This window comes from Zea mays, chromosome 3 (assembly GCF_902167145.1).
Source record: "Zea mays cultivar B73 chromosome 3, Zm-B73-REFERENCE-NAM-5.0, whole genome shotgun sequence".
Classification (NCBI taxonomy): Eukaryota; Viridiplantae; Streptophyta; class Magnoliopsida; order Poales; family Poaceae; genus Zea; species Zea mays.
The window spans coordinates 221710454-221725410 of NC_050098.1; the positions used below are offsets into that span (position 1 = coordinate 221710454).

Here is a 14957-nt window from a genome sequence, read left to right on the forward strand (position 1 = left end):
GAGAAGAGAACCGTGAGATGCAGCGGTACTTATAGAGGGCCCTGCCGGACGGAGTGCCGGTGAAGCATGGCGCCTGTGCCAGGTTCCCCTGTGGGCCCAAAGGAAAGCGAGGAGAATAAGGGGCATCGGTGAGCCGGAGCCCGGAGCACCCAGAGGCAGAACGAGTGTCGCCAAGGAACAAAGATTTCTGTCCCTGGGAAGTGGGGGATATATCTCGGCTTCCCTTTTTTTTTATCTCCTCACCTCTTCCCGGCTAGATGCATGTGGATGGATGGGTAATGTACTGGACAGTCAGGTCGTGTCGTGGCTCGTGGCCCAGCCCTGCCCAATTGTGCTGAATGCCTGAATCCATTTTCTATCCAAGTTTTAACGGCGACGGGACTGTAAAAGATGGAGAAACTTTATACATTGCATATCTTTTTATAAGTAGAGAATATTTTATAAGTTTTTATATTAATAGGCACACGCTGGTTGATCCCATTGAGGGGCAACGACAACAAGGGTTGGCATTTCAAGATCACATAGCAGTCACATGCAACTTCACCATCGAGCCTCCTCACTAGCGTGCTGCTAAGAAGTTCAAGGATCGGTGGTTTACGAGTATTCGAAAGGTCACCCTCCTCAACAACATCTACAATATTCGGTCTGACCAAGTGGATCATATAACGCACAACTGCTCCAAGCGACAAAGGGTAGCTTTCATAGCAGGCACGGTAAAGCTGGATTAATGTTGGAGCACATGCGACGTGCACTTTGTCATCAACCAAAGTGGTGCACACGACACGATGACTCCGACTCCGGGAATAGGAGCAAATGATCTCGCCTCAATGTGGAGGGCGGTTATAGTTCCACATCCTCCAATAATATTGAACCAGCACGCCCTATTGGTCGTTATAGGGCAAGAGCGTAACCCCCTAGATTTGCCCTTGAATTCGATCCAACCAAGGTAGCTACAAGTGGGAGTTGATCAAGGTCACCACAACACTTATGTTCTATAGATTGTCTTGGACTCCTCTGGTGCTGTAATTTGTAATCTTATGTGTCATCTATGTATATCTATGCATGATTAGTAAGAGGATGTAGAGTATTACATATAATGCAATCTAAACCTCTATAAAAATCTCGGTGTGTTAAGCTCTTGCTGTCATGATCTCATTCTCAGACATATTGGTGTTAGGACTCGCTCTGTTTCCTGGCTATCATTTCTCTGATACTCTTGGTACTATGTTGTCTTTGCTATGCATGACATAATGAATCCCCTTTCTATGTTTTAATCAACTGTATATTTTATTGTACAGTGTGTCAAATAACCTGGAGGTCACTACTACGTGGATTCTATGGCAGTTACGACGAATACATGAGACAGTCCGATAAAACAGTTTCAAGTATATAATTAATATAGTTAGATGGATCATTGAATCTATTTTCATAATAAACGTCATTGAGGACCTAATTATTGTTAATGTTTTCTAGAAAGCTAGTGAAACTTAAAAAAGTTTGACAAACACCAATATTATAACAACACTTAAAAAGAGACAGGAGTACAGATATAACTATACCAACTTAACTATACTTTTAGTTATTTCCTCCACCATGCACTGAGTTGGAATAATTTCCAAACAGCAAGTTGCAGAACGGTATATTCCATGACCAGAAAGAGGGGCTCTTGTTTATTAGAACCTATATCTTGCCTTTTGATTGCAAAATAGAATAATATCATACTGAAGGCCCATCCAGGATCCGGGTGTTTTAAAATTTTCTTTACCTCCTTTCCAAACTTTCAGCTCGGTATTCCAGATTCTATGCTGCTATGCTGAATCTGATCAAGTGTCCATTTTCCCCTTTTTAGACTTTTCGAAAGTAAGCGAAGGAAATCGAACTCATGTGGTGGGCTTGATAAACATCAAAACTCCCCGACACAAGGAGACTCATTTAGACCTAAAATGTACAAACAGAACTCATAACTATATATATTTAGATTCAAATTCAAGATGATAGTTGTGTCTCCGATACCATATTTAGCCACATACATCCACAGATTCAATACAAAAGCTAAAACTAGCAGATAATGGGAACAATTCATTGTACACACCACTGCTATGAAAATCTTTTACAGAAACGGTAATCGACATGAAGCCCATCATGGCAGACACTAATGGAGTATTTGGTTTGAGGAATCACTCCATACAAGATAAGATAGTGTCTCACAAGTCTATTTCTCAAATTTGGTGGGATAACCACATTTCTAATGTTAGTACTAATTAACTATAAGTTATGAGATGATGATGGATCAACTCATTCCATTCTAGAACTAAATTAAAAAAATGAGAAGCGAGAAGATGATAGATTAGCTTATTTTCAGACCAAACACCCTATAAACTCTCCATGTCGTCCTTGTTGGAGGTTGTTATTGTGGATGTGGATGGTAATGGATCACGATCTAAATATTTCTTCACAATGAGTTAGATCCTTTAATTAATTTCAGTTTAAAAATAAATAGGAATAGAGACTGATTCTAATCTGATTTGATCCCTAATTGTGAGAGATGTAGGTTGGTGCAGTTGGTGTTAAATAGGCAAGGGACAAGGGAGTGAAGGGTGCATGGCCTCGTGAGAGAATGAGAGAGACATGAACATAGCTCGATTATTTTTGTCTAGTGGTGGGTTTTGTAAGGAAGTTTGCATATGAAAATAGATCTTATTTTTAAAGATAATGTTCTTTGTCCACAGTACCTCTAGCTAGGCGGTAATTATATGCTAGTCGTCCATTTGAATTTAAAAGTTTATTGAAACCATTTTTTATAGCAGTAGCGATCATTTAGAAGTTACAATAAAATAAAAGGAACACTCGTGCCCGCCGCCGCCGTTGCACCCATCGGCGACGGTAACGATTGGTTCAAGTGTGGTGGACGCAAGCTTATTAGAAGCCGACGCGGGCCGGGGTCGCTAGCCTACTCGATGCTGATTAGCATGAAGTGTCTACGTACGTTCTGAGCATGCAGCGTATGTTCCGATAAATATGTTGCAGTAGAAATGTTTCAGACTTTCAGGTCACTTGAGAACAACGAAAAAAGATGGACATCAGAATATAAATATCGTGCATAAAGTAGCGACATTTTAACTACGAGAAAAACACTACAAATAAACAAAATCCCGGGGGCAAATGCTTGTTACAACTTGCTGCCGGCCGGTCGAGTCCAAAGCCCTGATCCTTGGAGCGAGCGGTTGCAGAATCTATTCCATTTTCTGGGCCAAGTTGGGCACGTAGGTACTGTTGTTGGTGCCTGCATTGATGAACAATTTTAAATATAGGGAATAAATAAAATAATTAGGAAAGAGAAAAAAAATGTTCGCAAACACATCCGCCTCTCTAGATCTGCTCGATCGGCCCACGTCACAAGCTAGTTTCCATTTGTTTTAGATCTAATTGCAAATAACCCTGTTAATGTTTTCCTATATTCCAAAATAAAAATATATTTCTCCTATTTACCTATTAAAAAGTAATACGTGATAATAGATATGGCCATGGGGAATTCTCGACGGGGAATAGCTCCCTATAGCTGTCTCCACGAAAAATTTTCCCTGTTTCCCGTGGGCATCCCCGCGAATACTTGCAGGGCACATTTCTTCTTCACTCCTGTTCTCCGTGGGATAAATTCCCGTTTTTGTTTAAATTATAATTTGGACATATATATATATATATTGTTATTGTTGACACCTTTTTGGAGGCGCCAATCACTCAAAAGAACCAGCGGCGGTGCTCTCTGGTCAGGCGCGGACGGTCCGCGGCACAGAGCCGGACGGTCCGTGACCTGGCGCGAGGCGGCGGCGCTCTCTGGTCAGACGCGGACGGTCCGCGGCACAGGGCCGGACGGTCCGCGGCCTGGTGCAGGAGCTAGGATTCCCTGCCTGACAGCCGGACGGTCCGCGCCCTAGGGTCGGACGGTCCGCGCGTGCGCAGGGGCGGCGGAAGATCGCCGGCGGCGCCTGGATCTCGCTCCCGGGAGGGACCCCGTCGGGGAGGAGAGATCCTAGGAGTTGTCTAGGCTCGGACAGACCGACCTAGACTCCTCTAGTCGACGTAGAGTCGAGGAGAGGCAGAGAATTTTGGGATTGGAATACTAAACTAGGGCTAAACTAGAACTAGACTAGAACTACTCCTAATGCATAAGGTAAAAACGAGTAGTAGAATGGATTTGTTCGATTGCTGGGGGTTCAATCGGCCGTAGCCCTTCATCTATATAAAGGGGGAGGTCTGGATCCGCTTCAAACTGATTTTCGAGTTAATCCCGCGGTTTTAGGTAACCAATCCCGCGAGAAACTAGGAACCCTAACTGACTCTGCGCACGCGCGGACCGTTCGCGCCACCACCGCGGACTGTCCGGACCGCGGACCGTCCGGCCTCGGGGCCGGACCGTCCGCACTGCTCTTTTTAGAGCTCAACATATGCCCCTCTGCCTTTTGGTGAAGGTTGACGAACCAAAAGCATATGAACTAAACCTGATGTAGGTCACCGGCTTTTCGATATGAAGATTATTCAATAAAGCACCAATATAAAGGTCATTTCGGATTTGTATCTTTCTCGGTCATGACCATTTGATCAATGGATCAAAAGGAATAGAATGAAGGTGTCCCCCCAGTCTGGATAGACGAAGGGACTATACATGTACCATGGATTCATCATCGTGCCATTCCATGTTTGAACATGATAATATACCGACGATGAGTAAATAGGTGGAAAGTACCCTGGTTTCATAGAATGAATAGGTGATGCTTGTTGTGTCGCCTTTCGAGTCGTTTTGTTTGACCGTTTTGTTTTAGCAGGTGACCGGGGTTTCTTTGTTGACCGATCACGTGGAACAGTCTTTTTGCTAGTATTTTTGGAGAGCAACTGATCAAAAGTAGGATCAGCTTTGATCAGCCGATTATATGTGCTTTGACCTTGCGTCTTTTTCCTTGCTTTGTGTAGAGGTTGACGCCTTTGGTCATAGGTGGACTGTCCGGCTGAGTTAGCCGGACCATTTGTCTGAGCACCGGATTGTCCGCACGTAGGTGCCGGACCATCTACGATGCTGGGGCTAGGTTGATGTGTTTGGTTCATTAACTGTGCCTACCCCCCGGCGTCTTCGAACTTTTTAGCCTTCTCGTCCGAAGCCTTTCGAGCAATCTCCTTTTGTGATATATCTGACATGCGAGGATTGCTGATGACGATGCCCTTGCCTTTGCCTTTATCGGCCATTTCGGGCCGAACCAAGACCTTTTTGCATGTGAGTTCTATTGTATTAACAGGAAAGGGTTGTGTGTCTACTTGCATCTCCTGAAAAGCCAATCGACCCTCATTTATGGCCGATTGTATCTGTCGACGAAAAACATTACAATCATTGGTGGCATGAGAAAAGGAATTATGCCACTTACAATAAGCACGCCTCTTTAATTCATCAGGAGGAGGAATAGTATGAGTTAATTTAATGTTGCCGTTTTTCAGTAACTCGTCAAATATTTTATCCCATTTGGCAACATTAAAAGTAAACTTAACTTCTTCTTGTCGATTCTTTCGAATCGACTGTAAAGCAGAACACGCTGAAGGTTTAGCCTATCCTGGCCAAAACAGTTCGGCGGTGTATACATCCGTGGATTCATCGTCCGAATTATCGTATCCCACTAGATGCATCTTATGGCTAGCCAATTTTGATGTATCCTTACTTCGGCTTTCACAGGTCATAGCCCGCTGGTGTAAGTGCACTAGCGAAAAGAATTGGGTGCCATCTAATTTTTCTTTTAAGTAGGGTCGCAACCCATTGAAAGCTAGCCCTGTCAGTTGTTTTTCTGCGACATGAATCTAAAAGCATCGGTTTATAGTGTCCCGGAATCTCCGGATATAGTCATTAACCGATTCTTCAGGCCCCTGTCGGACTAAAGCTAAGTCAGCCAAGTCTAACTCATGTTCTCCTGAGAAGAAGTGTTCATGAAATTTCTGCTCTAATTCTTCCCAAGAGTTAATAGAGTTTGGTGGCAAAGCTGTGTACCATGCAAATGCAGTATCAGTAAGGGACAACGAGAATAAACGAACGCGGTAGGCTTCCCCATCAGCCAATTCTCCCAAGTGTGCTATGAATTGTCTAATATATGTTCATGTGTGCTTTTCCCACCTTCACCAGAAAACTTAGAGAAGTCTGGTATTCTAGTTCCCTGTGGATATGGCACGATGTCGAATCAGTGGCTATAAGGCTTCCGATACGATTGCCCTGTACCTGACACACTAACACCGAGTTTGTGCCTGAACATCCCGGCTACCTCGTCTCTGATCCTCTCCGCCATATCTGGCGACCATCCATTGAGTTTGTGGGTGGAAATCTCAGGTTGCCTGACATCACTTTGTCGGCTTTCCTCCCAGGGATGTTTGAGGTGTGTGCTAGGTGTCCTATTAATGTCACCAGCTCCTGCCCTATACCTCTCAGGCTCTCTTGTGGCCGAACAGTATTCAGCCCTATGTCCATGAGGTGGTATGGTATGATTATAATGTGTTGCTGGTGGGGCACCATAATGTTGCTGTGATGAATGTGGGAACTGTGCGTATTGCGCAGCTCTCGGCTCTGTGTATGCATATCCGGACGGTCCGGCGTAAGAGGCCGGATGGTCCGGGACCTGGCCAAATGGTCTGAAGGTATATCCGGATTGTCCAGCCGTATATGGTGCTGCGTGGGTAGTCTCGTACCCAGACCGTCTGTCATAAAGAACTGGACGGTCCGCGATCGGGCCGAATGGTCCAGGGCTGTACCCGGACGGATCAGCCATATATGGCGCGACTTGGGCAGTCTGCGCATGGACTCGTGTAGAGTCGGATGGTCCAGCGTAATACGTCGGCCGGTTCATTCCATATCCGGACGGTCCGGCGTAAGACGGCGGACGGTCCGCAACATATCCGGACGGTCCGGCGTGATGTACCGGACGGTCCGTGATGGGGCCGAAGTGTTCAGGGTTGTACCCTGATGGTCCGGCCATGTACGGTGTGACCTGAGTGTTTTGTGTGCGTGCCTGCATCTGGTCGGACGGTCCGACGAAATACGCCGGACGGTCCGCGGTATAACCGGACTGTCTGAGATGATGCTCGGACGGTCCGGTCGCGTCCAGTACGTGTCGCGTGCCTAGTGGTTGCGGCTATGATGGTGACACGAAAGCATGCATCGGCATACCATATGATGGCTGGGTCAAAGGTGACCCGTTTATAGCCGATGTGTTTGACGTGGGTGGCACTGTATTAGACTCTCGCGATGGAAAGTTAGGAGCAGCTGATTTCTCGTATGCACGTAAATGCATTTTAATAGATTCATCTACATATTTCTTTAACTGATCTCCTCGTTGATCCATGAAAGTCGTAAGAGATGGATCTGGAGTACTTACAGCGGGACCCTGAAGTGGAGGTAGGAGAGATTCCATATCGATCTCCCCTTGACGGACGATCTTCTGGTGGCGATCTACCGTGAAGTGTGACAAGTACTTGTCTGCCGCCTCCTTGCGCCGTTCGGAGAGTTTATGCAGCAGTTCCGCCTCTTCCCTGTCGCGTTGTTCGTTCCATTGCCGCATCACCTCCTTCTCATCGCGCATTACGAGGTCTTCAAAGGGCCTTTGGTCATCAGCCGGGAGCGCCTCCATGGCCGGCTTGATGATGTTGGTGGTGGAGATCTTGGTGTGATCCTTAGAACCGACCATCTATGGGCCGATTTTTAGCAGGTCTAGACACCTAATCCCCAGCGGAGTCGCCAAAAAGTATGTTGACACCTTTTTGGAGGCGCCAATCACTCAAAAGAACCAGCGGCGGTGCTCTCTGGTCAGGCGCGGACAGTCCGCGGCACAGAGCCGGACTATCCGCGACCTGGCGTGAGGCGGCGGTGCTCTCTGGTCAGACGCGGATGGTCCGCGGCACAGGGCCGGACGGTCCGCGACCTGGTGCAGGAGCTAGGATTCCCTGCCTGACGGCCGGACGGTCCGCGCCCTAGGGCCGGACGGTCCGCGCGTGCGCAGGGGTGGCGGAAGATCGTCAGCGGCGCCTGGATCTCGCTCCCGGGAGGGACCCCGTCGGGGAGGAGAGATCCTAGGAGTTGTCTAGGCTCGGACAGACTGACCTAGACTCCTCTAGTCGACGTAGAGTCGAGGAGAGGCAGAGAATTTTGGGATTGGAATACTAAACTAGGGCTAAACTAGAACTAGACTAGAACTACTCCTAATGCATAAGGTAAAAACGAGTAGTAGAATGGATTTGTTCGATTGTTGGGGGTTCAATCGGCCGTAGCCCTTCATCTATATAAAGGGGGAGGTCTGGATCCGCTTCAAACTGATTTCCGAGTTAATCCCGCAGTTTTAGGTAACCAATCCCGCGAGAAACTAAGAACCCTAACTGACTCTGCGCACGCGCGGACCGTCCGCGCCACCACCGCGGACTGTCCGGACCGCGGACCGTCCGGCCTCGGGGCCGGACCGTCCGCACTGCTCTTTTTAGAGCTCAACAGTTATTAATACAAAACATTTTCACTTATATATGTTGTTAGATGTAAGAAATCATTATGTGTACATTAAAATGAACACATTTATACAATGATTGATCTCTTGATAAGGTAATTATTTATTTTTATCATTAACTAGTACACAAAAAATATCGTCACATGCATGTTTAACGGGTCCCCGTGGAGAACGGGGAGATGAATGCTTCCCCGTCCCCATCCTCGTTTACCAGTTGTGGAAAGAATTTTTCTTGTTTACATTCCCATGTGGAAATAAACTTCTATCTTATCCCTTAATGGAGGAATTTTCCGCGAGGAATCAGGGATCGAGGCCCATTACCATCTATACATGCTAATATCCACTTAGATCTACCTGAATGGATGGTCTAATTTAGGGCCCATTTGGTTGTGGGATAGTGGTAACAGTCAGGGACAACCATGTCCCCGAACGTCTCTTCTTGTTGGTCAAATTATAACAGTCAGCTGAGGATGTTCTATCCTAGCTCCTGACTCTGAACCAAACAAATTTATATAAGTGATCATTATGTCGTATCATTGCAAACAAACACATTGTTAGAGTACTGTAGCAAGAACTTCAGGCCCTTTCTTCGCTTGGTCCCTAATCCTCTATGGCATATAGTATATCCTTGGTTACTAGCGGCAAGGTCGACCACCTTCCAATCAAGCAACTTGGTGTGCAGCTCTGACGGAGGCATGCGTAGGTCATCCTAGGTGTCCCCCGTTTTCATGCAAATTTCTAAATACTCAGGCAGTAGCTCACGTTCCCAATGAAGATCAACTTGCCGGTATTAGCACATCTAAGCATTACTGAACACTCAAAGTCTCAATGCACTCCCTGATTTCCTTCATCACCATGGATGTCTCCCAAGTGCTCATAAGTCATAGCTACCTTTGTGCTCGATAACCGTCATAAAGTTAGTTGCTTGTTCGTGGTCCTATGAAAATGCCCCTGGTTTTGATGCAATGCAAGCACCACCATTGTTGCGTAGCAGCCATGAAAAGATGTAAGGACAAAAAGTCATTTCCTTAGTGGAGAAACTCCAGATTGAACAAAGATAACATGGTCGACAGTCGAGAAAAAATCTTAAGAATGTCTTGTAGCGATAGTTTCACTTGAGGAGCATGTGTCTATTACAATACAAGTTGTCCATCTTATCAACTTAAGTTTTTTGATTGAACTGACTGATGTATGTAACTTAACATGGTATCAAAGAAAGAGGTCTCAAATTTGAATCATAATTATGACAACTTAATAATTAATTATTGATCGCTCCTATTGCACATGTGAGGTTTGGGTTGAACTGGTTAGGGTGAGGCTTTATGACCAGTACCCTTGCTTGATCTTTGCTTACTAGACTTATTATTTATGGTTGTGTGCTATAGACTACCGATGCACATCTTACTAGTTAAGAAATTTTATTTATCTAATGTAGCATCATGTGGAGTCCTAGGTTAGAAAAAATAGTAAGGGGATTCACTCCCTCTCTCGTAGCTTGATCATCCTTAAATCTTTACTAGGGTCATCATTCTTTTCAAAAAGTTACCACAAGTGGATATCTTAATAAGGAACTGGGCTATGGAGTTTATTTTCACACATGTGACATTTTACCAACGACAACCTCCATTGTATACATAGTTGACCCAAAATTAGAATTTTCTATGGAAAGACAAGGAAGATTCTAGGGAACATAGTTTTTAGTAGTTCTTTTCATGAATCTAAAAGGGCATGGCCCCCTACGTTGTTTTATTAGCTCAAAACATAAAACTAGTCCAAAGCGCTAAATAGAATACAAAATAGTTAAAATAGCTAAGCAAACTTAAGAAACAAAGAAGGAAGCAAAAAAGATAAGAAAAGATAATTGACCATGCTAGAGTTCATATCCATGATATACGTGATTTAGAGAGGCTTGACTTCACTCTGTAGGATAGAAGTGTCAATTCAATGAAGAAGAATCTTCCACAATCCTACAAATCCAATTTATTCCTTCGAAGCTAAGGTCATTTCTAGTCGTCTAGATTGTCCAACACGTGAGGATTATAGCCTCCATGTAGAATTATGATTGTAACAGGTTTTGAACAAAGATGTGGCTTTTGGGAAATTGTTGTCTATTGAATAGTCAATGTTGATGATATCCCAACACATTCTTGGAAAGTGACAGTCATAGAAAGATGTTGATAGGATTCTTCTACTAGCACAATGGAAAGCACACAATTATATGAGTCCAAGTGCATGTTTTCCCTCCTTAAGAGATTTCTGGTGGTTAGCTAGCCTTTGATCAACAACAAGTAGAAGACCTTGTGTTTTGGCTGATAGTAATTCTTCCTCAACAATTTGAAGGTAGGATCAATCTCTAAGTGTCCCACCAAAACATTATAGGTTTTGGATGACGAGAGGACTCTAGAACCTCAAGTGTACCAAGGAATCATTACAAAGGGGCATCAAAGCGATTGTTTGCTAAATATCCTACAAGTGGTGGAAGGCATCTGAAAATGTTGGGTGAATTACTCTTGGTTGAAAGCTTTCTTTACTGGTTGAAACAAGCTAGTGGTTAACTAATGAGAGATCCTTTATTGTAAGGTCCATATCATTTGAGATGCATGTCTTTCTTTTCCTATATGGATGGTTGGTATATATCTTAATATGATTTGAGTGGCTTGTTTAAGTAGAAATATTATCCTACAAACATCTTAAAAGAAACATGCCTATGAGTTTGATTACTAGTCATAGTATATGATATGAGATGCTTGTAATATCTAGATACACATGAAAGCCCCAAAAGTTAGACTTAAATGCTCCAATATATGATATACTTTTGATAGCCTAATATTAGTAAAGAACTTAGGTGAAGCTTATTTCTCACAAAACTAATATTTTAAGGCATAATCCATTGTTCAGTTATGAAAAGTATAACCTCTATTTTAGGTGGATATTCGACTTAAATGCCTCCACCAAAAAGACGATAGTCAAACATTAGTAGAACTTAGAGCATTTTTTATGCCTTGGGATTCAAGGGATTGTTGGATTATTTGGGTTTGTCCATTTTTTATTCAGAAATTAAATTAAAGAAAATTCCAAGATCAAAGTTATCGTTAGGTGTAATTTTTTGGGTCCTTTATGTGGTATAACTGATGGTGATGAAGGTTAAGTGCATGATAACCATTATGTATTGGTGGATTATGATGACTTTTATGTGGTAGTGGTTTATGATGCCTTAGTGGTTTTCGTTACAGGTAACAGATAATGACATGATGCCACTATCACTTTGTGTCCTCACTCTTTGTCTTCCTCGTTGCGGCATAAAAGGACTCATCCTCATTTTCGCGTGGGAGAAAAAACAACTAAGAACACCACCTTATTGTTGTTATGGTACTCGGGCATACTCGTCCCAAATTCTACGTGTATGAAGAGTAGGCCTCTAAAATTGGCATCGTTCACGAGTTCATCTGATCAGGTAAAAATCTGCAATCAGTTTTTTTGGGTTGTGTCTTTCAAGTGATTGCTCGATGTTCTTCTTAACGGTTGCGACTTCTTCCTGCTACTTTTCGACGGTTGGTCCCTCGTGATGGTGATTAACACTGCAACCGTATTGTACGACATCGAGCAGAACGACTACATTAACAAAGGCTATGTCAACTAGCACTAGCTCTAGTGGCGCTAGATATGCTATTGTTACAATCCACATTTTATTTTTATAATTAAAACCATGACAAAATATCATATATATTGTGCTTAGTAAAGAACATAGGTGAAGCTTATTTCACACAAAACTAGAATTTCAAGGCATAATCCATTGCTCAGCTACGAAAAAGTATAATCTCTATTTTAGGTGGATATTCGACTTGAATGTGTCCACCAAAAGACGATAGTCAAACATTAGCAGAACTTAGAGCATTTTCTACGCCTTGGGATTCAAGGGATTGTTGGATTTAATTGGGTTTGTCCAATTTTTATTCAGAAATTAAATTAAAGAAAATTCCAAGATCAAGGTTATTGTTAGGTGTAATTTTTGGGGTCCTTTATGTGGTATAACTGATAGTGATGAAGGTTAAGTGCATGATAACCATTATGTATTGGTGGATTATGATGACTTTTATGTGGTAGTGGTTTATGATGCCTTAGTGGTTTTCGTTACATGCAACAAATAATGACATGATGCCACTATCACTTTGTGTCCTCACCCTTTGTCTTCCTTGTTGCAGCATAAAATGACTAATCCCTGTCTTCGCGTGGGAGAAAAAAACAACCAAGAACACCACCTCATTGTTGTTATGGCACTCGGGCATCCTCGTCCCAAATTCTACGTGTATGAGGAGTAGGCCTCTAATAAAACTAGTATCGCTCACGAGTTCATCTGCTCAAGTAGATATTTGGTTGTCTTTCAAGTGTCTGCTCGATGTTGGTAAAAATGAGGACACTAACAAAATCGAGGGCACCAGCTTAAAAAACCCACGGTTGCGACTTCTTCCTGCTACTTTTCGACGGTTGGTCCTTAGTGATGGTGATTAACACTGCAACCTTACTGTACGACATCGAGCGGAACACCTACATTAACAAAGGCTATGTCAACTAGCACAAGCTCTAGTGGCGTTAGATATGCTATTGTTACAATCCACCTTTTATTTTTATAATTAAAACCATGACAAATTACCATATATATTGTGCTTAGATCACACATGCTCATAACTAATGTCGCTAGTATGATGTTAATATTGTTTAGATTAAATTGTTACTGAAAGTATCTATTTTTTTAACATATATGTTCAGTACATAAAAACCAGATCTTTTTAACTGCATGATTTCCTTTATTTTTCATGAACACATGAATGATATTCGTATTTTTTTGCGAGGGAACCCTTAAGCATATTTCGCGTCTCTGTACTGAACACGACTGAATCTAGTACTGAAAACAGCTGAATCTAGTACGCATATTTCCCAGCATGATGACTGGTGATAACATTGTATATTCCTGTGAAGTATACTAATAAACCACGAATAAATGTATTTATAATTTAGAGTATGGGTAGTAGTCAATTAGCAGCCAAAACTGAAGTAGCCAACTTGACATGTCGTGCCAATCTGCCATCGGAATTAACAGCAATGGACGGTTATCTAGACAGTATTAAACATTATCGCAGCAACGCCAGTGGCATGCATGATGACACAATGCAGTTCTTTACGCGGGCGTAATGCGAATTAATTATGACTAATCTCATGGTAATTTGCCGTTTCAAGCATGCAGGAAGTATCTGCCCTGTGTCCAAGGATCAGATCTCATGTGGTATAGTAGTGGTACAGCAGCTAGCTACTGCTCTGTGTCCCAGTCCACCTAGTCGACGTCACGAGTGGTTAAATTTATTATGCCATGTTGCATATGGTACAAAACTAAGCGGAACCAAAATAGCCGAATTGAATAAGGGCAATAAATTAACAAGCGGACAGGCAGTGGTTAAGTTTTCAGTTACATACCTGGATGCAGCGGCGGGGCGGCGGCGTACCAGTAGTGGAAGGGCACTTCGCCGGACTCGATCTGCGCGACGTCCACGGCGAGCTGCTGGTAGCGGCGGCGCACTTCCTCCACAGACGTGGTGCCCCCCATGTAGCGCGCCACGTTGTGCCACCGGTCTGGGGTGTCCGTGTCGTACACCGCCAGGGCGCGCTCGAACAGCTTGTTCTGCGGCTTCGTCCACTGGGACGACGTCGACGATGACGGCGACGAGCCCTTGGCCGAGTTGGACGCCGACGACATGGCGCTGTTTTGATCGCGTGTGGAACGGACAACGGTACGTCCTGGTCCTCCTCGGAGGTTTGGAATGGTTGAGGTGGGGAGCCCTACGGAGCCACGATGGTTCAATTTATAGGATCCGTGCCTCCGTGGTGGAGCTCAAATCTCCAACTGCCAGGGTAGAGAATTTTGTATCGTTTAGAGCATCTCCAACAACGCCTCAAACTAATGTTTCAAATCGAAATATAGGGCTCTACACAGGAAAAACAACTCCAACAGTGCCTCAATTCAACAAATTTTGTCAAAAAACTATATGGCACTCTCTCAAGTGCCTCAAATATACTACACCGTAGTGGGCTGCCCTATAATCTAAATTTGGGCTTTACTGTTGGAGCGGAGTGTTTTGTTGGTGCCCTAAATTCTATAAAATTTACTATTTTTAAATTATAAGGCATTTTTATAGGTCACGTTGTTGGAGATGCTCTTAGCTACAAGTCATAATTGTCAACTTATTTATCATAACACGAGCACGACTCATTTTCGGTACCCATCTATCGCCATCGCGTAAAGTGAAATTACTGTGTGATTGAGAAATTACTGAACAAATGTTGTAAAATTACCGAGTGATTACTATAAAATTACTAAGTAACTAGACAATTACTACATAGTTGTTGTTCTTTTCTCAGCGTGTAAATGAAATTACTGGGTAATTGAGA

The 14957-nt window shown here is 43.5% G+C and overlaps 1 protein-coding gene across 1 annotated transcript; it reads right to left on the minus strand.

Moving 5' to 3' along the window:
- Positions 1-3007: 3007 nt before the first annotated feature.
- Positions 3008-14329, minus strand: LOC103651455 (protein RADIALIS-like 3). Its single transcript, XM_008677082.3, has 2 exons — positions 13986-14329; positions 3008-3283 (listed from the first exon to the last, which is right to left on the minus strand). Exons 1-2 carry the CDS (start codon positions 14263-14265, stop codon positions 3234-3236), a joined length of 330 nt encoding a protein of 109 aa, XP_008675304.1. The 5' UTR covers positions 14266-14329; the 3' UTR covers positions 3008-3233.
- Positions 14330-14957: the final 628 nt, after the last annotated feature.

Excerpts from the sequence above, each read along its gene's own strand:
- LOC103651455 (XM_008677082.3), bottom strand. The coding sequence starts at position 14,265 with ATGTCGTCGGCGTCCAACTCGGCCAAGGGCTCGTCGCCGTCATCGTCG. Across the intron at positions 3,284-13,985 it reads CGCCCCGCCGCTGCATCCAG|GCACCAACAACAGTACCTAC; the intron begins GTATGTAACTGA and ends TCATCAATGCAG.